Source organism: Grampus griseus (genome assembly GCF_964374135.1).
Source record: "Grampus griseus genome assembly, chromosome: 12".
Taxonomy (NCBI): domain Eukaryota; kingdom Metazoa; phylum Chordata; class Mammalia; order Artiodactyla; family Delphinidae; genus Grampus; species Grampus griseus.
This window is the reverse complement of record NC_139006.1, coordinates 27787351-27814118: the sequence shown is the minus strand read 5'-3', so window position 1 is coordinate 27814118 and position 26768 is coordinate 27787351. Positions and strand designations below refer to the sequence as shown.

Below are 26768 nucleotides of genomic sequence, written 5' to 3'. Positions count from 1 at the left end.
CAGATAAAGCAAATATGGAAAAAATAATCCTTATATCTAGCTAGTTGATGGGTATATATTTATACTATTCTCTCTACTTTTCTCTGTAGTACGTAAATATTTCTTTTCGTTTCTTTTCTTTTTTTGTGAGGGTGCTGTGCCGTGAAGCTTGTGGGATCTTAGTTCCCTGACCAGGGATTGAACCTGGGCCCTCAGCAGTAAAAGCACTGAGTCCTAACAACTGGACCTCCAGGGAATTCCCTTAACTATTGCATAAGTTAAAAAAATAAATGCCCACACAATTATTTTCAAGTAAGTATTTTCAAAAATGATTTTTTAAATAAAATCATAACATTTCTACATGAAATTCTGCTAGAACTATAAGGTATCATAGTTTTTCCTTTTTTTAATATATTTATTTATTTATTTTTGGCTGTGTTGGGTCTTTGTTGCTGTACGCAGGCTTTCTCCAGTTGTGGCGAGCGGGGGCTACTCTTTGTTGCGGCGCCTGGGCTTCTCATTGCGGTGGCTTCTCTTGTTGCGGAGCACGGGCTCTAGGTGCGCGGACTTCAGTAGTTGTGGCGCACGGGCTCAGTAGTTGGGGCTCACGGGCTCTAGAGCGCAGGCTCAGTAGCTGTGGTGCACGGGCTTAGTTCCTCCGCGGCATGTGGGATCTTCCTGGACCAGGGATCAAACCCGTGTTCCCTGCATTGGCAGGTGGATTCTTAACCACTGCGCCACCAGGGAAGCCCTCTTATACAGTTTTATCAAAACTTTAAAAATTAAAAACCAGACATTATGCATTCATTTCTTAGAGCTGTGAAAACAAATTATCATAAACTGGATGGCCTAAGATCACAGACATTTTGTCTCTCACAGTTCTGGGGGCAGAAGTTGGAAACCCAGTTGTCCACAAGGCCGTGCTCTCTGAAGGCTCTGGGGAGTATGTTTCCCTGCCTCTTCCAGCCTGCGGTGGTGGCTGGCCACCCTCAGTGATCCTTGGTTTGTAGACTGGTCACTTCAGTGCCTGTGTCCATCTTCACATGGCTTCCCCTGTTTCTCTTCTCCTCTTTTCATAACAACACCAGTCTTGTTGGATTAGGGCCCACTTACTCCAGGGTGACTTCATTTTTGCTTAACTCATTACACCTGCAGTGACTCTATTTCTAATTAGGGGTCTGGGAGGGACATGAATTTGGGGGGACACTAATCAACCTCAAGAGGTTTATACATTTGCCTGCGGACCTGTTTGGCCAGATTGTGCCAGGGGGTCATTCCTAGCTGTGTTTAGAGTTCCTGAAGGGCAAAGTTGTCCCCAGAAGTACTGAAATAAGGTGCAAACCAATGGCTCAGTGTAGGACCAGAGATGCAGGTTCCAGTTTGCATCAGGTGTAGCTGAAGGTAATCTCTGAATACACTTCTTTCCCTCTTCATATCGGTGTTCTAAGACAAGAAAGCTTAGAGGTTTTATAGTTTTTAAAATACAAAGTATTTTGGTTTCAGAATTTATTTGCTTAGCTACTTCGGAAGGAGTTAATGTCATGTCATCCCCGGGACTAGGTAAGACAGAGCAGATTACACAGTGCACAAATATTTGGTTTTAGGACTGGGAAAAATGGTCCATTTGAGAAACTGAATATGAAACTGTTTGCTCTCAAGTACACAAATGTCCTCTGTGAAATATGACTGCATGGCCACAATTATTAAAATATTATTTCCCTGGATTTTGAGTTTGTCACTGAGTTTCTTGGTTATTTATTTTATATCAGATTTATAAGGTCCAGGAATTTTATTTAATGCAAAGGATTATCTCTGGTTTCATTTAGGTGAACCAAAATGGAATGATAATATGCACACACAACCAGGAGGGTATATAGCTGTCAGCAGATGTCCCCACCTCCCTGCAACTCACTCTCCCAACTGGCTCTTCTCCATGGAACCACGGCTAATCCTGTGATGTCTTTCCCTTCAGACCTTTAACATGAATATTGAAACTACTTATATGTTTCTGTAAGTGAATGTGTGTAGTTGTTTATTTATACATAAGTTGAATTAGATCACATGTATTTTGGATTTTGAGACAACTTGTTATTTTTCTTAACTAAGCTATCCACCGTGGACACACTGACACATCCCGTGTCAGTATATGGTGTTCCATTCTGCATCAATAACCATTTATTTAGTCCACGCCCCTCTCGATGGACATTTAAGTGTCTCCAATTTTGGAAAGCCTCATTTTTACAGGGAGTTTTCAGCTGACAGTACCCTTTTGTTAGCAATAGCTTTGGTTCAGCTCTTTAAAGGAATCTGGGGAAATAAAACACGTTGGGATGCAGCAACAAAGGACAGTTTCTCCATCATCAGTTTTATTGTTGCCACTAACATTAACCAAATATTAAAGAGTGAAAAGCAAAGAGGACTTCTGGTTTCCAGCCCAGCATGGAAGGTGCCTTGGAAGTGGTTACTGTCCTAACAAGTAAAAGTTGAACAAACTGAAAAATTAACAACTCTTCTTAGATGCAGTGGGGTCACAGGGAAAACGGCTGCCCCCCCCAAATTAGAGAGATGGCCAGGCAGATACAGAGAATCACAACTTATCGGGGCAAAAACCCATGAGCAAAAGTTCCTGGAGCAGGAAAACCTGAAGTGTGACCGACAAATTGCTGGAGGCTCGGTGTGGACAGGCCTGAAAGTGAAAAAGCCCAGGGGCCCCAGTCGGGGTAGGGGGGCCATATATTTGTGAGTTTTATCTCCAGGAGCTCTACCAGTGAATATCAGAGAAAAAAATATCAGAGCAAAAAAATCCTCATGTTTCTGACAGGGGGAGGGGAAAACAAGCATTCTGAAGTTCACCAGAGCGTTCTGTTCTTAACAAGGTCTGTCCTCAGGAGGAACTATTTCCCCAGAGCCTAATGTGCTGGGGTTTTATCAGAGCCTACACTCTAGGCTCCTGTCTTTCCTGAGGCCATGGAGGTGGGGCACGAGGGGGGCAGGGAATGAGAATGAGAATCACGTGTGAAGGACACAGTCCCGTCTAAGACCAAGACTTAATCACAGGACTGCAGGACGCTTCCCTATCCCCTCATCTTACTGCCACATCACTAAAGGCCTATTTATACCAGTTCCTTTTACCCAGTACATCATATCCTGCTACACAGAAAAAATTAGAAGGCATACCGAAGGCAAAACACACAATTTGAAGAGATGGGGCCAGCTTTAGAATCAGACATGGCAGGAGTGTTGAAATTTTTAGACCAAGAACTTAAGACAACTATGATTAATATAAAGGCTCTAAGGGATAAAGTACACAGCATCCAAGAACAGAGGGGCAATGTAATGGAGATGGAAATCCTTAGAAAGAATCAAAAAGGAATGCTAGAGCTCAGAAACACTGACAGAAACAAAGGATGCCTTGGATGGGCTTGTTAGTAGACTGGAAACAGCTGAGGAAAGAATCTCTGAGATTGAGGCTATGTCCATAGAAACTTCCAAAACTGAAAAGTAAAGAGAAAAAAGAATGAAAAAAAAAAAAAAAAAAAGAATAGAAAGTCCAAGGATTGGGAGAAATAAGTGAAGGGGGTTAAGAGGTACAAATTTCCAGGAAGTTGCCTGGTGGTCTAGTGGTTAGGTTTCTGGGCTCTCACTGCTGAGGGCCTGGGTTCAATCCCTGGTCGGAGAACTGAGGTCCCCCCAAGCCATGCGGTGCAGCCAAAAAAAAAAATCGTATGGAGGGAAAAGAGGTACAAATTTCCAGTTATAAAATAAATAAGTCACAGGGATGTAATGTATAGCACAGGGAATACAGTCAATAATATTACAATAATGCTGTATGGCGACTGATGGTTTTTAGACTTACCATTTCGATAAATTTGTAACGTATATAAATGTCAAATCACTATGAAACTAATATAATATTGTATGTCAACTACACTTCAGTGAAAAAAAAGTTTTTTCAAGAAAATCCAAGAAATGTGAGACAACTACAAAAGGTATAATATATGCATAGTGGGAATACCAGAAAGTGAAGAAAGAGAAAAAAGGAAAAGAAGAAATATTTGAAGCAATAATGATTACAAATTTCCCCCAAATTAATATCAGACAGGGGGATATCTGACAGGGGGAGGGGAAAACAACCATTCTGAAGTTCACCAGAGCGTTCCAAACCACAGGTCCAGGAAGCTCAGAGAACACAAAGTATGGGAAATGCCAAAAAACTACACCTGGGCATATCATTTTCAAACTACAAAAAATCAATGATAAATAAAAAGTTTTAAAAGAAGTCAGGAGGAAAAGTATTTTATCTATAAAAGAGGAAAGATAAAAATTACATCCAGGGCTTCCCTGATGGCAGTGGTTAAGAATCTGCCTGCCAATGCAGGAGACACAGGTTCGAGCCCTGGTCCGGGAAGATCCCACATGCCATGGAGGAACTACTAAGCCCCTGTGCCACAACTACTGAGCCTGCACTCTAGAGCCTGCAAGCCACAACTACTGAGCCCACGTGCCACAACTACTGAAGCCCATGCTCCTACACCCTGTGCTCTGCAACAAGAGAAGCCACCACAATGAGGAGCCCGCGCACCGCAATGAAGAGTAGCCCCTGCTCACCGCAACTAGAGAAAAGCCTGCGCGCAGCAACAAAGACCCAACACAGCCAAAAATAAATAAATTTATATTAAAAAAATTACATCCAAATTCTCAAAAAGCATGCAAGAAAAGCGTTGAATAAAATATTTAAAGTGTTGAGAGAAAAAACACCAATTTAGAATTCTGTTTCCTGTTAAACTATTCTTCAAAAGTGAAGAAGAGGACTCTGGGAAGATGGTAGAACAGGGAGCACCAGGAATCTGTCTCCCCACCCAGACAGCGCTGCACTGGCAGAACCTGCCTGATGTAACTAGTCTGGAACTTGAGTCTATTGAAGGCTTCCAACTTCACCCCACACCCCCAGTTCCCCTGCCCAGAAGTGGCCATGCTTTTTGAGTTTTCCTTTTTGGTGAATCCACCAAAGACACAATCCGCTATCAGATATTAACTGAAGTTCCCTCAGATCCTCCTGCAAGTTACACAGTGACCCTGACGACCCCTTGGGTCAGACACATCCAGTGCTCTGAGAGGAAGGGAACAAGGAAGACCCAAGCTTACTGTGAGACTTAAAAGCCAGGTTTCCGAGACCCACAGCATCATCGCGAAAGCAAACATTTTTTGCTAGTAATGGTTGGGTTGTTTTTATTAAAAAAAAGAAAATTGAGTAATAACATACAGATAGTAAAGTGCACAAATCTTAAATTTACAGCTTGATTTTTACTTATTTATTTATTTAAATTTATTTATTATATTTATTTTTGGCTGTGTTGGGTCTTTGTTGCTGAGCTGTGCATGGGCTTTTCTCTAGTTGTGGTGAGTGGGGGCTACTCTTCATTGCGGTGCGTGGGCTTCTCATTGCGGTGGCTTCTCTTGTTGTGGAGCACAGGCTCTAAGTGCGCGGGCCTCAGCAGTCGTGGCACTCAGGCTCAGTAGTTGTGGCTCACGGGCTTATCTGCTCCACGGCATGTGGGATCTCCCCAGACTAGGGCTCGAACCCGTGTCCCCTGCATTGGCAGGCAGATTCTCAACCACTGTGCCACCAGGGAAGCCCCTACAGCTTGATTTTTAAATATGTGAAAACCCATGGAACCCATCCCCAGACATCCAGAAAGGAGTCAGGCTTTTGAGAAAAAAATGGCATTTTTGAATTCCAAAAGGCTAAGAACCCAAAGGAATTAAAGCACAGAGTTTATACATTAAAATGTCTTCAAAAAGAGATAAAATGTTATTACCTAGGAGAAAAAAAATTGTTTCTCAGAAGACATCCTGCTTCCCACTGAGGCCAAGAATGGGGTTGGTAGGTGTTATGGACCGAATTGTGTCCCCAGATTCATATGTTGAAGCCCTAACCTCCAACATGACTGTTTGAGGAGACAGGGCTTTTCGGGAGGCACTTAGGTTAAATGAGGTCACTAGGGTGGCCCTGGTCTGATAGGGCTGGTTATGTGTTTTGGGGAGGAAGACCACAGAGGAAAAGTGCCCTTCTCATCATATGGTGCTAAGAGTATATACTATCAACACGACTTATCTCTGCTGACTTTGACCTTGATCATCTGGCTGAAGGCCTAATGCATTTTTTATTGCGGTATAAGCAACACATCCTTTAGGTAACAGTAACGTTGATATTAGTGAATATTTAAGAGCTGGCAACTGCGCTAAGCATTTTAGATTCCTTTACGCCTCTCAACAACCCTGAAGTACAGATACTATTATTCCCACTTCACAGACGAATAATTAGGGAGAACATTCCCACAACACACACACACACATAATTGTGCTAAAAATACATAAAATTTGCCATTTTCATCTGCACAATTGTGACATTAAGCACATTCACATTGTTATGCAGCCACTACCACCACCATCTCCAGAACTTTCCAACTTCCCAATATTATACATTTCTTACCCTTGTTGAGCATCACCAGTCTTTTGGTCTTTCAAAGGTTCAAACGTCTCCAGTTTATCAGGCCCACCTTGAACATTCCTGTGGGTGGAGAGTAGCTCATGTTGGTGCTTCCAACTTGACTTCATCTTTACCTTTTTTTTGTAGCTTTACTGACAAATATATAACTGACAAATAAAATTGTAAGATATTTAGGGCTTCCCTGGTGGCGCAGTGGTTGAGAGTCTGCCTGCTGATGCAGGGGACACGGGTTCATGCCCCGGTCCAGGAAGATCCCACATGCCGCGGAGCGGCTGGGCCCGTGAGCCATGGCTGCTGAGCCTGCGCGTCCAGAGCCTGTGCTCCGCAACGGGAGAGGCCACAACAGTGAGAGGCCCGCGTACCGCAAAAAAAAAAAAAAAAAAAAAAGTAAGATATTTAGTGTATGCCGTGATTATCTGATGCATGTCTATGTTGAGATCTTTACTTCTTTTGCTCTGAAACGCGAGCATGCTGGACTTGGTGGCATCATGGACGTCAGCCACGCATGCTGTGCTCGGCTGCCTGCTGTGATGTGGCACCACCACCGCTCCCCTCTGAAGCCGAGAACACATTTCCCAGGACCTTCATCCCTGGGTAGTTCCGGTTTAGAGGCTGCAAAGGAGAGAAACACGCACCGAATTTTGTTGTCTCAGCTTCCTTCCTGTGCACCAGACCCTCAGAAGCACTGGGATGTGGGAGTGAGGGGTCCCTCAACTACCCCGTGTCTCAGGCCACACACTGTCCTGGCTCCATCCGGGAGGAGTCAGCTCACTCCTTGGTTTCCCAATTCTCTGTCCCAAGTCTGATCCCAGTGGAGGGGTTTTCACATCCATCCTATTTTAGAGTAGCTGCAGCATTTCAGGTGGGCTAAGAATTGTCAGGAAGAGACCCACCCAAAGACTCACAGGTTACATTAAATTCCTGATTCAACTAAGATAAACTTTTATCAAAAGTAGGTGATCACAAAGGACAGTGGCAGATACAGCTTATTTCAGAGGAGCTTCCCTTGGCCTCCAGAAACCTCGGAGTGATGTACCCCTGACTGTCAGAGACCACCGGGTAGGGTCTCACCAGATCTGGAAACTTTGATCCTTGCTTTGATGCTGCCCTTTCCGAACGGGCTCACATCAGCATTCGGAAAGAACACAGGCTAGCAATCTACGCACTGCGCTTTAACCCAACACCTTCAAACACTGGACTCTTCGTATCTTGAGCCAAACTTCTTGTAAGGCCACATCCTTATCCAAGTAGAGCAGCAGAGTGAGGACCCAGAGCTCCTGAACGATGTCTCTGCTTCTGCTTTCCCAAAGCCCGTTTCTTCACATCTAACCCGGTACCTTTTCACTTCCACCATAGTGCTTACCGCTAGTTTTAACAGCATGTGTATTTGCTTATTTACATGTGTGCTGTTTGACTTTCCCACAAGACTGCAGCAGACCACAACCACGTTCCCCTCGTCACTGAATATGCAATGCCTAGTACAGCGCCTAGCACGTGTTCAATAAACATTCATCCAACAAATGAATGAACAAGGAATATTCCACTAATTCCAAATGTTTTGGCACAGTTGCAACTTGTGTGCCCATTAAGGAAGACAGGGCGTCACACCTAAAGCACAAGCAACAAAATAAAAAATAAACAAGTGGGACATCAAACTAAAAAACTTCTGCACAGCAAAAAAAGCCATCAACAAAGTAAAAAGACAACCTACTGAATGGGAGGAAATATTTGCAAACCATATGTCTGATAAGGGGTTAATATCCAAAAATATATAGAGAATTTATACAACAGCAAAATACCAAATAACCCAGTTAAAAAGATGGGCAAAGAACCTGTACAGACATTTTTCCAAGGAAGACATACAGATGGCCAAGAGGTACATGAAAAGATGCTCAATATTGCTAGTCATTAGGGAAATGCAAATCAAAACCACGAGATATCACCTCACACCTGTCAGAATGGCTATTATCCAAAGGACAAGAAATAACATGTTGACAAGGAGGTGGAGAAAAGGGGACACTTGTGCACTGTTGGTGGGAATGTAAGTTGGTGTAGCTACTATGGAAAACAGCACAGAGGTTCCTCAAAAAATTAAAAGTAGAACTACCATATGACCCAGCAATTCCACTTCTGGGTATTTATTTGAAGAAAATGAAAACTCTTAATTCAAAAAGATATCTGCATCCCCATGTTTACAATAGCCAAGATACAAAAATAACCTAAGTGTTATCAATTGATAAATGGATAATGAAAATGTGGTATGCATACAATGGAATATTATTCACCCCCCAAAATGAACAAAATCTTGCCATTTGCAACAATATGGATGGATAGTGAGAGCATGATGCTGAGTGAAATAAATCAAAGAAAAAGAACATATACTGTGTGATTTCGCAAATATGTGGAATCTAAAATATCAAAACTCCAAACTCAGAGAAAGAGAGATTAGATTTGTAGATACCGGGGTGGGTGGGTGGGTGCAGTGGGGCAGGGGAGGGACTGGAGGAAGGTTGTCAAAAGGTGCAGACATCCAGTTCCAGTAAGTCCTAGGGATGTGATGTGATGTACAGCACAGTGACTGCAGCAAACACCGCCGTATGATACGCAGGAATGTTAAGACAGCAGATCCCAAGAGTTCTCATCACAAGGACGAATTTCCTTTTTTTATTGTATCTGTGTAAGATGATGGATGTTAACCATACTTACTGTGCTAATCATTTCACAATATGGTTGACCCTTGAACAACACAGGGCTTATTGGTGCCCACCCTCCAAGTAGCAGAAAATCCTTGTATAACTTAGTTGGCCCTCTGTATCCACGGTTCCACATCCATGGATTCAACCAACCGCGTCATGTAGGACTGTAGTATTTACTACTGAAAAAATTCTGTGCCTAAGTGCACCTGTACGGTTCAAGGGTCAACCGTATCAGAAAATCAAACCATCGTGTTGTACAACTTATACAGTGATGTATGTCAATTATTTCTCAATAAAACTGGGGAAAAAGAAATATATAAATGGACACACAGCAGCCAAAAAGATGAAATGGTGCAAACAGCATGCTGGGGGCTTTGGGGTTTAAAATGGAGGCAAATTTTTCTAAGGTGGCATCAGAGAATTTTAAGGAGGGTAAAACCAGATCTTTACTTTAAATCACTTGTGAGGCAGAGTGGAATGGCAGGAAAGCCTGCTGCCATCCCCCCCACATGCAATGAAGGTGTAAGCTAAAGCGAGGCAGTGGGAGAGATTTGGTGAGCTGACTGGATGTGGAGCCTAAGTGGAGGAACTGAGAATGAACTTCAGGTTTCTGGCACATGCTACCGAATAACCAGGTAAACACGGGAGGAAGATGAGATGGGGATGAGAGAGACCACACTCAGGTTTGGAGCTGAAGGAATTAATGCAATGACCATTCATGGATCTAGATGTATGGGTACAACTCAGTGGTGATGTCTGGCCTGGAGTCGAAGAAGTTGCATGTAGTCAGCACAGAGGTTTTAGATAAAGACTTGGGCAAAGATGAGATCCTCCAATGCTGAAATCAAAGGCCCAAAGACGAGACCTTGGGAATTCCAATATACGAGTCAGGCAGGAGAGAAACAGAGTGAAAAGGCAACCTATTGAATGGGAGAAAATATGTGTAAGCCATGTATCTGATATTAGTCTCCAAATATATAAGGAACTCCTACAACTCAACAGCAAAAAAACTAACCCAGTTAAAGAGTAAACGACTTACTTAAATAGATACTTCTCCAAAGAGTACATACAGATGGCCAACAGGTATATGAAAAAATGTTCAACATCACTAATCATCAGGGAAATGCAAATGAATACCACAATGAGATATCACCTTATAACTGTAAGGATGCTATTATCAAAAAAAAACAAAAGACAACAAGTGATGGGGAGGATAAGGTGAAATTGGAGCCCTCATGTACTGTTGGTGGCAGTGCAAAATGGTACAGCTGCTGTGGAAAACAGTATGGAAGTTCCTCAAGAAATTAAAAATACAACCAACCACCACATGATCCAGCAATCCAACTTCTGGGTATCTATCCAAAAGAACTGAAGTCAGGATCTTAAAGACATATTAGCACTCCCAGGTTCACTACAGCACTATTCACAATAGTCAATATGTGGAAACAACCTAAAGGTCCATTGACAGAAGAATGGATTAAAAAGTGTAGTATATACAGACAATGGAATACTGCTCAGCCTTAAAAAACACGCATGAGCCTTGAGAACGTTACGCTAAGTGAAACAAGCTAGTCAGTCACAGAAAGCCAAACACTGGATATTCCTCTACATAAAAGTATCTAAAAGAGTCTAATTCGTAGAGTCAAAGACTGGAATGGTGGTTGCCAGGGGCTGGTGGGAGGGGGAGTGGGTAGATACTAATCAACAGGCATAACGTTTCGGTTAAGCAAGATGAGAACAGTCTAATGTCTGCTGGACAGCACTGTAGCTACAGTCAACAGTACCATAAACGTGTCGTATACTTAAAAAGTTAAGAGGGTAGGTCTCGTGTGGTATTCTTGCCACAATAAAAAATAAAATTAAAATTAAAAAAAAAGAAAAGAGGAAGAGGAGGAGTCAGGCAGAAGGACTGAGAAAACCCAGAGAGAAGTCTTACTTGAGTCTACGGAGAAGCTTCAAAGGAGTTCGTTCTACCGTCGAGAAGTCATTCGAGGGAAGAATTGAAGAGTGTCAACTGCATTTGGTACAGCATGAGCTAAGACAACCTTTACGGGCCATTTTTGGAGTGATGCAAGAGAAAGTCATAATCTTCGGGGACAGTATCGGGAAGTCAGGAAATAGAGGTAACTGAGTGCAGAGAACGCTTTCAAGAAGCTTTGTCGACACACTGGAGGATTATCTTGCTGTACTTTGTGGTACAACAAACTTTCCATGCATGCTTTAGGAAAGATTTAATAGGGATTAATAACGTTTGCTTACTCCTAAAATAGACTAAAACCCCATGGACAACAAGGCAAAAAGGAAAAGGGGAGTCATTAAATTTGTTAAAGATGATATAGATTATTCAATGAACGGTGTTACAAAACTTTCACAGTTGTCAAAACAAAAACAACAGTGAGTTGTCACACATTACGGTGATGCTACATGACGTAGACGTGAGTGTCTCTGGATGAGTATCACCAGGACTGAGGACTGAGTGGATTCAGAGCCCAAACCAAGCACATGGTCGGGAAATTAGACAGTCAAGAGGCCAAATGCCCCCGCAGGAAGGAACCTTTGGTCTCTGTGCAACAGGCGGTGTTTGGGGAAAGCACAACCTCCAAGGACAGAGTAACACTGTGATTTAAAAACTGCACTGAGGGGGCTTCCCTGGTGGCGCAGTGGTTGAGAGTCCACCTGCCGATGCAGGGGACACGGGTTCATGCCCTGGTCTGGGAAGATCCCACATGCCGCGGAGCTGGCCGCTGAGCCTGCGCGTCCGGAGCCTGTGCTCCGCAACGGGAGAGGCCACAACAGTGAGAGGCCCGTGTACCACTAAAAAAAAAAAAAGAAACCGCACTGAATTGCTGTCCTTATCTAAAATTGATTTAATACCATTATCCATATTAATATTTTCCAGGTAACAAAAGGGATATTATAACTTTTCTTTTGTTGCATTCACCTAACCTATATTGATAGGGTAACTAAATAAACATCTTAAAAAACCAAGGGGCCAATGTTTTGAATCAATTTCAATTGAAATGTCAGTTGCTAGTTATAAAAACTTGAGAGCAAACCCTTAGGAAAACATTCATTATTTGAAGCAGAGCTGTCCTAAGATAATGCACACAAACCAACACAGTCTATTTAAGAAAAATATTTAATGCTGCCAAAAAGTATAAAAATACAGTAGGAATGGCAGTACAATACAAAGTAGTCTTTCCTAATTTATTTCTTTTACATCTCTCTACATTTCACACACGCATTAAAAAACTTAACAATGCATCAAATGAAAGGGCTCTGCAAAGTCTTCTGCTGGTGGTGCTCTTCGTTCCCTGGATGTAAGGTTTACTTTGTAAACAGACAAATGTGAGGCAATCTACAGGCTTATCAAGCCTCACTTAGTTTCCGGAGTGGGCTCCAGGTCTTGCTCTGCACATCAATGGTTCAAAATTTATAGCTGCAGAATATTCTCAAGTCATGAATATTTAGGTGTCTGTCAATCTTGGCCTAAAATATAAAATAAGAAGTCATCTATTCAATTCATATTTACCAAACACACAGACATACACAGATACACACAAACATAAAAGGACTAACAATGAACTAAAAAGGCAACCAAAAAACATTCCAACACATCACACTCAATCACACTGAGTGCTTTGCTGTTACCTTGGTAAAACTGCTTATGTGCTTGATTTTCAAACAGAATTGGTGGTGTGAGGTAGACTCATGTTAAAGCACCATAACTCTCACTCTTTTACAAAAATTAACAACTATGAATTTTTTTAGGTCATCCTGTATTACTCAAGAAATGACCTCCATGTGAGCTATACTGACAGACAGACAGTTAAAAAAAAAAAGTACCCACAACAGTTTAGCAAGATTTTATGGTATGTGCTAGACTTACCAATACTTTGGAATTCAATGCAAAAGTCTAATCCAATTTGGACCTCCACTGTATCATACTGCTAAAAATATTATGAATGTAATGTATGAACATAAAGTTGGCTTATATCCTTAACTCACGGACTGTTAGCAGCATGCTTTTTGTCCTGAAGGGTAATACTAATGATCACAGAAATACAGAACTGAAGTGACATGATTTAAGTATTAAAAGAAAACACAGACATAAAATAATTGATAGATTTATTGTACTTTAATGCCAAAAAGTAAAGATAAATGAGAGTTTAAACAAGTGATAGAGAGATGAAATAACAACTAATTTAAGGGCAGGTGAGTTTTTAATGTTATTTCACAATATTTGCAAATAGTTGAACTTCTGAGGTGGTAACTGGTATTTCCCCTCAACTTCCCTTGCTCTGACAAAAAAAAAAAAACCCAGATCTAAATACTTGTCATTATTGTGCCTCCACGTGTATAAATAGGAGATATAAACCACACCCACACATTTATCCAAAACATTTAGTCAAAACCCCCAATACTATGAGTTGGCTTCTTCCTGACTGCTGGCTCCTTGGTGTCTCATTTCCAGCACTGACAGAGAAATGTCCAGACACCAAGGAAGCATTCTTGTTAGGCGCCTGTGGTCACAGAAACTGCCACAGGTGCTTCTTGCAGGGACCTGAGAAGCCTGAACCAAAGTGGCTGATGTGAGGAAAGGAGCTTCTGACTGACCCTGAGTGCTGCAAAATATGCATGTGTTTCCCACACCTTCAGAAGTCCCCTTGTTAAAACCAAGGGACTGATCCAGTCAGAGTGAATGAAATAATGTTTTGGTTTAGAGAGTGCTCTGATGTTCCAGTATTACTCTGGCTCAGTGGTAGTTCAAACTGTTCCACAAAATTTTTTGGAGGGGAAAACTTTGATTTGTTTCACTTAAAAAATAAAAAGAGGGTTATTTTGGATTTTAATGGGTAACAGTAGCTGTCTAATGCTTTTCCATTTAAATATTCCATAAAAACAGGTTGCGTGTGACATAATGGGAAAGCGCGAGGCCTGGAGTTACTGGGATTCTACAGACTGGAGTTCAAATCTCAGCTCTGTCATGATCTAGATGTACAACCTTGGGCAAGTTACTTATTCTTTGACTCAGTTTTCTCGTCTGAAAATCGGGTAACAGGATGCACCTTGGAGAGGTGTATCTACTGACTGGCAGAACCGGCAGGTGTTGCCTCCCCAGCAGTGTGTTAAAGACACACTCAGCAAGGATGAACTACCCCTTAGAACAACTAAAAGGTCTTGACAGGGGCTGGCTCCACACCGAAGTAGTTCCTGCCACCGGACACTCATCCTTGCTTTACTGAAAAGAGTCCCACACACTTCTCTGCGGTGAGCAAGGCACTCACTGCCTTACAGACAACATCAATTTACCCAGTGGGAAAATGCCGAATTCACCAAACTCAAAATAACTTCAGGTTTTTTATAGTAGTAATCTGAAATATCAACATCATCATATGTCTAAAAAATCTATGCCAAATTAGAGCAACAATAAAGAATTGATGCTTTTCTTTAAAAAATGGTCTCCATAAAGAAAAAAATTCCCATTCCATTCTCCTTATAGCTCCCCCAATATACCATGTGATGGAAAACCAGACAATAGTATTAAAGTAGACTCTGCAAGTAATATCCTCCCTAAATCCTAAAATTCCCGTATTCCACTCTAAATTATAAAACCCAAACAGAAAGAGTACCAATGATTGGATTTTTCATTCTGCCACTGGACTGCACAGAGACGGTCATGGCGTTTGAGAATTCTCATTGTCAGGTTGTTACTGATAAAGACAATCGCTCGACCCAACTAAAAGCCCCTCGGGCTGAGTCACTGCTTAGCCGGGGCAGTACTCTGCAACATGACATCACTCATCCACATTCAGCAGAACAAGAGGACACCTGGCATTTCTAACTTATCTGCTGTTGTAGGGGCTGTGGGTGCTGCTGTCCCAGAAACAGTGCTTTGAAGACAGATACAAGGAAAGATGGAATCAAATCCAAACCAATGAACTAGGGAAAAGATGAAAGACACAGGTCAACTCCAGAATAAATCATCCAGGGGACGACCAAGACCTGTATTTTAAGTCAAAAGAACTTAATTTTATTATGTGAAAAAATACTGAATTTCTGTTTTTCAAAACTTTATTTATAAGATGACTACCATCTAGATAAGTCAACGCCAAACAAGGGTTTCCTGAAGTAAGAGAGACTTGAATAGCTGTGATGTAGAAATGGGAGCCCAGAACACGCCATCCCTGCCAGGCACTCAGCTCCAGCAGGGGATGGACATGGGAGTCCTAACCTCAGCCACCCCGCCCTTGTCCACGCTTTCTACCCCACTAACAAACCCACAGGGACCTGCTGGAACCAGAAATAAGTCAGTGCTGACGGAAGGTGTGATTCTTAGAATCTTGCCTGGGAGAAACGGATGATAGACATAATGGCATTAGGCTTACAATATACTGCATTTTAAAAGTCTCTGTAAGACTCGTGTCTGAAAGTAAAAATCAAGGCAGACTAGATTTTAAAATCTGTACAATAACCAGGCAGTCACTCTGGAAATGTACTCACTAAAAGAGAGTATACAACGGTCAATAAAATATTTCTAACATAATCAGGTTCTAGCCTGTGTCTGTTCACACAGAATCTAGTCAGAGATATTTTTCTAAGAGGGGAACGACTTTCAGAAGTTAAATCTTTCTTTGAGAATTTAATTCTAAAATACACTCTACATGAGAGTCAACAAGAGAGAAGGTAGAAAGGTCAAGTCTCAGGCTGACTCTGGCTCAGCAACACCACCACCTGCTGCATGGGCTTGTTGTGAGGTTACCAGGAGAACACGTGGGAAGCCCCAGCACAATGCCCGGCACCACGGAAATGACCTCTAAGTGGGAACAACCATCAGTGTCAAGGACGCTGAAAGCAAAGACGGAATTGATACAGAAGCTGGAGGACTGCTCCATGCCAGAAACTACTTTTTAAACCAGTATGTATTTTTTTTATTCAAACCATCAATTCTAGTTTATTTGAAACAAAGGGGACACACACAAGTGTACATAAAATTAACTTAAGGTCACAATTCCTTCCTCTGATGCACCTGTTATTTAAAAAAAAAATCAACTTTTTAACTTCCTTTCTCTTTTTTTTTTTCATTCCTTGGTAGAAATACTAATACATAATGAAATGGACCAAAAATATAGAAGAGGATAAGGACTGAGCAAATATATAAAACATCTAAACATGGAAGTGGTCTGTACATTACCAAAGTTCTCTATGCACTTTTACAACATTTTTATGCTACATATGGATAAACTAAATATGGAGGCACTAAATATGTATTTGTAGATATTCTACACATGCAAGCATAGATAAAAATCAGTGGTAGGATGGCATAAAATGCTTCGCTGCACGTGGAAATGAGTACGGAGCCCATTGGTACAGCCAGAAAAGACGGTGCTGAATCAGGGGTGCTGTCCGTTTATCGGCAGGAGCACATACAAACACAAATGAACTAGGTATTAATCCAGATAGTCTTTCTTAAAAATAATAAACCTTCTGGCTTTTTTATTAAGAAAATACCAGCACCTCATCGAAGTCAAACTGTACAACTGATTTTCAGCATCTGTTCTAATTAGAAAACATCACGAAGACCTACAGACACAAGTTCTGGGAAGATGCACACCCACCGTGGTTGCCGACTCCTCTGCTGTTCCCTGAGGGCAGGACCCCGCCTGGCCTGCCCCTCTGACTAGATGCCTTCTTTAATAAAGGTCAGGCACGTGGCCACGCATTTTCAGTAATTAGTATAGGGCACCCACCAAAAACACAATCCCTGGTAAAAATTAACATGCTCTCCTCAGGGATGTGCTTGGAAGAGGAAAGATGACTAACGTTTGCAGCAGCAGAAGTTTATCAACAAGTGTCTGCTACACCGGACACTTAAAAATCACCGGATGTGATTTTAAAAATACATTATGGCAAAAAAAAAAATAATAATAAAATACATTATGGCAAACACCTCCAGAAGGACGGGAAGCAAAGAGCAAAGCTGAAGCACTGAGCCCCACGAAGCACGTCCACCCTGCCCGGGGACAAGGGTATCATTATCAGCTTGTGTTTCCCATAAAGTCTTTGCCTTTTATTGAAAGCAAGGCGACCCACGGTTGGTACTGAATAGGTCTACCTGTATTTGACTTGCAGAGTAATATACTGTATTTTAGCAAAGATAAACCACAGCAAATTGGAAAGAAAGATTTTAAACCAATAACGACCTAAAATGTAAGGGTCATGGTGCCTGAACACAGGGGTGATGCAGGCAGACACAGCAACATCCTTCTTACCTCCTTCCATATAAAGGTTACAGGACACAGTGGTGCTGAGCAGGGCGTGGGCACATGTGACACAAACTGTCCTCTACACACAGCACCACCTGTGTCCTGCTCTCATACTCTCAGCATAACTCAACCCACTCGAGAAGGCTATTCGAACCAATTAAAAAGTCTATCTATACCGAAGGTTTTCAAACTGTTGTTTAAATGATCACTGCCCGCTGAAAATAATTAAACCTCGTGCAGCAATAGTACCTAGTATGTAAAGTGGATAAAGCAGAGACAGCCTACTTTATCTGCTGGAAGTAAAGGTTGGCAGCTTGGGGTCCTTCCTACCACCTCCTGGTGACCCCTTAGAAATCCAACAAGCAAAGTTTGAAAACCACTGAAATAATGTGATTTCATTATTTCAGCAGATAAATTTATAACAACTATTTAAAGTAAAACAAGTTAAACACTGAAAGGAATGTTACAATCTGAAGAAAGCTAGCACTCAAATGAGCATTTAGATCCATTAAACAATATGCTCTAAAAATACCCATTAAGAAGTTAAAGGGACAGTGTAGGTTTGAACATCATTATACTATTTATTGAAGTAGAAAGAACTTAAAAAAGTTTTTACTGCAAAACTTCAGTCTAATAAACTGAAATCATGGATGATAAAATGCTGCTTGTTATTTTTATTTCCTAAATTATGGTTTACCCCAATTATAAATTAGGGTAATTACATTGAAATTTTCCTGAAAAATAAACAGTATTAATAATGGGCTTTACAGAAACCAGTTTCTTTACAAAGTCTTGACCAACTGTTACCTGACTACGCCAGTAAGGAGAATTTTCCTTCAAAGATACTTTTAGAGAAAATTTTTGTTTCTTTTTCTTTTTAAAATTGGGAAAACTGTAAAACATAAAAGAAATGCAAATATATAGTAAAAATTGCTTATTCAGAGTTCTACCTGCTCATATCAAACTTTTCTTTAGGAAAATGTATCCAGTACAATTGAATCAACATACACTTTATTATTTTTTTGTGGTAACAGATTTTTTTTCAAATTGAGCTTTTAAAAAGTACATTTAACTACAAAAGTAAGATTAAATAGGTACTTATAAAATATATTTACCCTGCAATGGTTAAGAATATAAAATGTTGATGCCCATGTGAACAAGTACATTTATACATTACACACATTACTTAAAGGTCATTTTCTTTCCAGTAATAATGTCCATAAAACCACAATATTTATTGCTTATATCAAGTGCAGGTTAAAATCCAGACAGCCTCCAAAAACGAATCCTCATGATAAAGGACTTCTCAGTCTGGTCAGGTGAAACACTTAACATGTATGAATACAGTTGAAAATGTACCAGTTCTTAAGAAGCATTCAAGTCTTTATTTTAGGGAGCGGGTACAGTGTGGGCAGCGCCTTGGGGGTGCTGAGGTGACTGCACACCCCAATTCTCTGTGGGTGTCTAGTCAACTGCACCGTCTGGTGTCTGAGGAGTTTGCTAACAGATGAACCCCTGTGATTCACGCAACACTGTCAGCTACCAGTGCTGAAGCTTGCGGGGCAAAATTATTTATAGGGCATTTTGTTGAAAAAACAGTGTCCAGCCAACAAAAGCGCCAACCAAAATGACGGACACAAACCCCATCTTAGTGAGAATAGGTTGCCAATATAACCACCTTTTCCTTTTTCGTTCGGTCTCGTTCAGCCTCTGCTTCATCTGCTGCACCTTCTGAGCTGTGCTGGCTTTCCTGTCCTCCCGAAGGCGCTTCCGCAGAGCACTGTCAATAAACAAGAGCACATCAGCAGGGCTGGGCTCAACCACGCAGGCAGAGCACAGCCCCCCCGCCCCCCGCCCCCCGCCCACTCCACCCCACTTCTCAACTCATTCAGACTCTGGAACAAAAAGGGGAAAAGCTTCAATACTCTAAATGGTCCAGAGATGCACTCAAGTAATTCAATGACAATTGCTCGTACAGTTTTATGTAAATGAATATTTTTAGTAGGACCTGAAAAGAAGCATGGTATCAGTATTTTTTCTTTCTTTGCTAGCCAGCCAGCAGGAGAGGGAAGACAGAGGGTCCCCAGGTATCTGATCCCCTTTGGAGCTCATATTTGATTTTTCACAAAGGCCCCTATACTCAACATTTCCTTGAATATTCTGCTGTGCGAGTGCCTACTGCTGTCTGCCCATCCCTTTTCTAGCTCCCATTTTCCTATTCAATACAGAATTTTTGTTCCAAAGGAAGCTCTTTGACTCTGGGACCATGGTTCCGGAACAACACAAAGAATGGCTGAAGGCAACATGAAAACTACTATTTTTTTCCCTTGAAAAAAATCTCACAAGCCTAAGATGGCGGCCACCATGAAGAAGACAGCAGCAGAATATGTCAATGTTACTTTTGCAAATCAACAAAAGACATACAGATTTGCATGGAATACAAGCAGAATCACAGAGCTGAAGGAAGAAACAGAAGTAAAAAAGAAACAACTCCCAAACTTAGAAGATGCTTGTTAGGACATCATGCTTGCAGACGAGGACCGCTTAATGACACCTCATCAGACTGGTGATGTTTTCATTAGCCATTCTCAAGAAGAAACATGAGAAATGCTAGAAGAAGCAAAGAAAAACTTGCAAGAAGAAACTGACGCCTTACCATCCAGAGTGGAATCAATTCAGTGGGTGCTAGCAGATTTGAGAGTTCAGTTATATGAAAAATTGGGGAGCAACACAAACCCTGAAGCTGATGAAAGCTAAACATTTTATAACACCAAATGATATGGAAAGCAAAACTTTAAAATTTTTTTCACTTATTTAATGGAAACTTGCCTATCTTCACATCTTGCTTATTTATGTTTTTAAAAGAAGACCGTATTCATCTATGTATTTTGCATAACAATTATATAAAGTGTAGGGGTTTTATGTCATGTTATTAAAATCAGTTAATAAAAAAAAAAATCTCACAAAATCCATCTCCTCTTTTCACTTACTGCTTATATTACAGCAAAAGCCTAACCAGTTTCCATGCCTTCAGAGTAAATACACCCCAGTAATTATTCTGAAGCACAGCTCTGATGGTATGGCTTGATTAAAAATCTTGAGTGCCTTTTCAGCATCTACTACATTAAGAGGCAGCTTTTTTCCTGGCCCAAATGTTTAACCTATATCTAATAGTGAAAAACAATCAGAGGAATCCAGATTGTGAGGCATCCTAAAAGGCAACTCATCTATAAGCTGCAATGTCCAGCAACGGGGGAAAACTAAAGGTGGTGGACAGTCCCAGGTTAAAGGAGACTAAAGAACCACATCAACCAAATACAATGCATGATCCTGGATCAGATCTTGAATTATTTTTTTAAATAGTTATAGACTGGGATCATAAAAATGTTCCAAAATTACATTATGGCGATGGCCACAAAACTCTGTACATATACTCAATCCAGTAAACTGTACGCTCTAAATTTTGTGAACTCTATGGTATGTAAATTATATCTCAGTACAGTTATTTTCTGTAAAGCTTTAAGGTGGATTTTTTTTTTATAATTAGAGAACTCTGAATATGGACTACATATCAGATTATTTTATCAACGTTAAATTACGTGGGAATATTGGCACCTTCAGACATCGCTAGTGGGAAGGTGAAGTGATGCAGCCGCTTGGAAAACTGGCCAAAAAATGCTCAACACGGAGTGGCCACGTGTGGCCCAGCAATCCCACTCCTAGTTACACACCCAAGAGACAAGAGCACGTGTTCTCCTGCCATGTACAACCTCGTTCTTGCCCAAATGTTTTTCTTTTTTGCTGTTCTCCAAGTTTGTTTCCTTCTAAACTAAGAAACCTCTTCTCTCTGGTTCTCTCACCCTCTAGAGCCCTTCTATTCTCATCCTACGGCATTTCATTTATAGTAAATAATTTATGTTGCTCGTCTGGGTTCTCGTTTTGTCCCTTAAGTGTATTAGCAACCTGGGGACTATATTTTGCTCATATCCATATGCTTTGCAGTCTTCCTAATGTCTTTTTCACTTTAACTTATCACACACACAGGTATCTCTGGCTGTGTGAACTCTACCTGAATACTTCCTACAATGACTTGCAAAAATTATTACTCAGAATTCACTCTCTAGACTGAAAATTCACTATAACAAGTATGTGTGTACCTTCCAATAAAACAAATTACACTGTAGTCAAGATCAGGCAAAACATATATAAAATATATAAAAGGATACAGAGCTCCCAGTATTATTTCCTGACTTAAAACTAGTAAATCTAACGTAGAAGAAGAAACAACTTTATGCTTTAACTTGTAGTCTAAACCACTGAAGCCACACACAAGGAGTAGCACTGCTAAGTCATAATAAACTCTTCAATATGATATATAGCAACTTACTATGTACTGTAATACGCTACCTTTTATAAAATTTCAGGCAATTTTTATATTGGGGAAATACAGAACTGAAGCTATAATGTATAGGAGACCTTAACGATTTTCACAGCACATCCCAAGATCCCACTGTAACAAATATGACTACAGCATAAAATTTTCCACAAGAAAAAGCATATCTGACAAAAAGAAAAGAAAAAAAGTCTTTCAGAGATATTGAAGAGAGGGAGTAAAAGAGCTCATTCACTTTTCTGAGAGACTCACACCTCAGGACACCAGCTTCGTAATGTGTGAGATATTTGGAGCCTGAGAAACGTAATTTTTCAAATTTAAAAACTTGAAGAGTTTACACATTCATATGGATTCAAAACTCAAAAAGTATAGGGCATTTTATGTGATTTTTTTTTGAAAAATATTTTTTTCTTCCAATAACAGAATTAAGTTGAAATATTCACTTAATTATTTCATAATGGTATTAAAGGCATATTATCAATTACATTGTAACAGTAGCGTGAACACTATATAACTGTACAAATGGCAGGTATTCATACTCTGTTTTCTGCATCATACTACACATTTTAGCATCTAATTATACTAACTCTTACACTCAATAAGTGTTGTGTTAAACCATTTTCCAACAGGTTTCCGTCTTTAAGTATTAGCTTCTTTGAGATCAATGATGTCATTACATACTACTTAAATGCCCTTAAGTAATAAATAAATAGTTACATTAATTCAATACACTAAGGGTCTATATATTAGTTCCCATCCACAGAACTTATTAAAATAAAAGTCTCTCTTTTCAAGCACTGTTATTGCAGTAACCTTACCTCTCGCTGTTTTCCTCCAGAGTATCTTGCATTTTAGAGGACAGTCCTGTATACCTGTCACTTGTCAGTTTTTCTTCTTCTAGGCCTATCCTGTTTCCGTTGTATCTTTCAGTCATTATTTTGGTTGGTGAATGATCAAAAACAGGACATACATCTTCCTTAGAAAGTTCTTTCCACCGTTTCTAAGTAGGGAAATGAGAAACAAATGCAAACACTAAAGTTTTGACTTTTCTTAAATAAAATTTATGAAACTGAAATTCTATATTTAACTTAAGAAAACCCTGTCATGCTAACATATGAATGAAAAAGAAAAACGTGTTTTGTCATACCACTTCTAGCTACGTCTATTTTAAGTTGAATATTTAATAATAATAAAGCATTTTTAATAAATCTATCTAAGTTGCGTTGGGTCTTCATTGCTGCACGTGGGCTTTCTCTAGTTGCGGTGAGTGGGGGCTACTCTTCGTTGTGGTGCATGGGCTTCTCAACGCAGTGGTTTCTCTTGTTGTGGAGCACAGGCTCTAGGCACACGGGTTTCAGTAGTTGTGGCACGTGGGCTCAGAAGTTGTGACTCGTGGGCTCTAGAGCACAGGCTCAGTAGTTGTGGCGCACGGGCTTAGCTGCTCTGCGGCACGTGGGATCCTCCCAGACCAGGGCTTGAACCCGTGTCCCCTGCTTTAGCAGGAGGATTCTGAACCACTGCGCCACCAGGGAAGTCCCAATAATAAAGCATTTAATATTGATGCACATCAGTATGTAGTTGAATACATAATCTTAATAAAATGTAGTGACTTTGACCTCACCAAAATATTGGTCTTAGTAAGAAGATCTTCGCCAAAGTCAGATTGTGCTGTCTCCTAATCCAGAGGCATGTGCCTCTGGAAAAGTGACCAAGATGGCCCTTGAACGTGACCCAGTGTGCCCTGCTCATTGCCACTGTCCAGTTTAGCAGAGAACCAATGGTGAGACCTCCCAGCAGGTTCCTGCAGTGCCAGAGGCCTTCAAGTTGACTGTCCCCACCAGGTACACCAGCAGCCCAGGCAGTTGGCTGGACACTGGGTTGGGAAGACTCCTCAGCACGCCTGGACTTCAGATCAGGCAGGATTCAGACCAAGATGAAGAGACAGCCTATCTTCCTCCAATGAAACAGGACTGTCACCTGCCTTGGGACTTGTTGTTACTAATGAGATGACAGCTAACGAGTAGCAGAGTCGGAATTTGAACCCCTCACAAGGCTCTGTATCTCGGAAATAATCATCAGTGTCAGACACCAGATAGTTTAAGTATCCAACAAAAATGTTAACTGTCTCCAGAATGCATGCTGGTCAATTCTTCATTGAGATCTAGTTACAGCAACTTGGCCTTATACTTGGACAAAACTCAACAATGTCAATAAACAAGATGATGCCAAAAACCAAGTCTTACTGGACCACTTCCCAGAATATGCAACAAATCCAGAATCTGTCAACAAGAAGAGTCAGCAGGAGGGTGGGGGAGAAAGAGAGATTTAATGCTAGTGAATTTTAAAAAGAAAAAACAAAGGGCAATGTCATTTTGCCAGGTCTCTGGGCAGCAAACTCACTCAACTTTGCCTCCCCTGTGACACACCCGGCAAGCAGGCTCCAGGCTCACCTGCCTCGGCGGTGCTGCCGGTGCTGCCGACCGCGAGGCCGGGGACCCAGCACTGCCCCCGGCTCCCATTTGGAGCAGACGGGGCTGCTCACCTCCCCCGACTGCACACTCAGCTGAACCGCACTCACAGACCAATACCCCCACACCATCCGCAACCCCACCCCCATTTCTCACTGAAGAAAGCCCCTCGAAGGAGCTGTAAAGTGATGTATTTAAACTCGAAACCCACTGTAATTTGTTAAAAGTATATATTTACTTATAACTTTATTAGTTGTGTATTATATGTGATTATCATCACAAACACAGTTACTGGTTTCAGATAACAGTCACTTTATTTTTTATTTGTGGTACGCAGGCCTCTCACTGTTGTGGCCTCTCCTGTTGCGGAGCACAGGCTCCGGACGTGCAGGCTCAGCGGCCATGGCTCATGGGCCCAGCCACTCCGCAGCATGTGGGATCTTCCCGGACCGGGGCACGAACCCGTGTCCCCTGTATCATCGGCAGGCGGACTCTCAACCACTGCGCCACCAGGGAAGCCCAACAGTCACTTTAGATGTGAATATTAACAGCTCTTCTTTGTCCTGGCAGGTTCTAAATCATTTAAAATCCACATATGCCAGAAATCTTCACAGGAAAACTAACATGAAACTGTAGCCAATAATGAAAACACCACTTGTATCCCGTAAATCTAGATTAAGACTGAAGGTGAAGACAGAGGCCCCCTTTAGGAAAAAGAACCAGAGATGAAGCTTACACAGCATGGGTGCTTCTGGAAAGATGGCATCCCTCACCCCACTGCCATCAACTCACACTCGAAAAGCTTCCTTCTTTCTTCTTACAAATATTAATTTTCCCCAAAAATCAGAGGCAAAGGGGAGGAGGCAGATGTATGGAGAGAAAGACAAGTCCATAAACTGCCTATCACATCCTTGTATGTCCTATGAGACACTTTTTGGGACATGGGACAGAGTCATGCAGTTTGGGGTATCCACATTAACAAAGTAACTCTAGATCTTTGTAACAATAAAGTTTTATGATTTAAGATTTCAGGGAAATTTATTTCTCTGAGACTTCTGGTCTAAGCTAAGGTTCTAGTATAGCACTGTCCAATGAAATGTAATGCGAGCCACATATATAACTTTAAAAATGTCTAACAGCCACGTTTTAAAAAAAGATGAATTTTGACAAGATGTTTTATTTAATTCAACATTTAAAAATATTGTTATTTGAACATATAATCAACATTTTTTTAATTATTGAGATATTTTATACTTTTTCTCCCTATATTTGTACATCTTATACTTTAAGCAGAACTTGATTCAGACTGGCTACATCTCAACACTCAACAGAACACGTGGCTCCAGCATTAGACAGCAGGGTTCCAGAAGGAGAAAATATCTACATAAAATAAACAAGCCCATATGCATAAATACGCAGTCCTGGAAGAATACACACAGGCCTCAATGGTTACATATTTGGGGGGTGAGTTAGCGAGGACTTCTACTTTGTAAATGATATACTTTCACATTCTCTGAATTCTTTTATACTCAATATGTACTAATCAATTATCTAAAATTTTAAAAATTTCACAGCACCATATAAATTATTAGAGCCTTGCTAAGATCATTTCTGTGGAAACTGAGCCCTCCGAAAGGGTAACAGGCTTTCTGATCCTGAGCACTTGAAAAATACAGACATTTCCAACATCCCATCTGGACGGAGGCAGAGGACGCCTGGGTCTGTCTGAATGAGGGATAAAGGTGCTGAGTCAGAGATCTGATGGCCACACCGCACCAGATAAACTGGGGGAGAAAAAGTTCTTCCGAGCCACAAACTGCACTGTCACAACAATAGGGACCACACAAAAGCCCGTCCATAAAACTCACCTCTGTGGGGAAAACGATCTGCACAGGAAGCACATATATATTCTAAAACTAAAGGAACAAAACTTGAAAAAACATTAAGGTGGAGCAAGGGATAGTATCCAAAGGACAGCACACATTCCATAGAGTTAGTCTGTAAGAACAGCCAGGAAATTAGCAAGGAAGCAACAGAAGTGTGTGGGGAAAACCTCTGCATGTAAACTGGCAGACACAAGCCGAGATTAAAGAGAGACCTGTTCCTAATCCTGAACATCTGAGGTAACGTCGGAAGAGGGTCTCGTGCTTCATGGGCTTAATCTTCACATACCAAGCACTTCACAGACTGACGTTTCTCTTCATTAAAAATTATTCTTTAGAGGGCTTCCTTGGTGGCGCAGTGGTTAAAAATCCACCTGCCAATGCAGGGGACACGGGTTCAAGCCCTGGTCTGGGAAGATCCCACATGCCTCGGAGCAACTAAGCCCGTGAGCCACAACTACTGAACCTACGTGCCACAACTACTGAAGCCCGTGCGCCTAGAGCCCGTGCTCTGCAACAGAGAAGCCACCGCAATGAAAAGCCCAAAGAAGAGTAGCCCCGGCTTGCCGCA

At 41.2% G+C, this 26768-nt stretch overlaps 1 protein-coding gene and 1 pseudogene across 3 annotated transcripts in view; one reads left to right on the top strand and one right to left on the bottom strand.

The window, feature by feature from the left end:
• Positions 1–12307: 12307 nt before the first annotated feature.
• PTPN2 (protein tyrosine phosphatase non-receptor type 2) overlaps positions 12308–26768 on the bottom strand; it is a 76316-nt gene continuing 61855 nt past the window's right edge. The window contains exons 8-11 of one of the 2 annotated variants that reach the window (XM_082668136.1): positions 22665–22846; positions 19132–19233; positions 18261–18345; positions 12682–15129 (exon numbers count right to left, since the gene is read on the bottom strand). In XM_082668136.1, coding sequence (XP_082524262.1) covers positions 15028–15129; positions 18261–18345; positions 19132–19233; positions 22665–22846 — 471 coding nt within the window. In that variant the 3' untranslated portion in view covers positions 12682–15027. The other variant, XM_082668135.1, reaches the window with a different exon arrangement.
• On the top strand, positions 19806–20210 carry LOC309830597 (prefoldin subunit 4-like; annotated as a pseudogene). The gene has a single exon. The product of its transcript is annotated as a prefoldin subunit 4-like (transcript).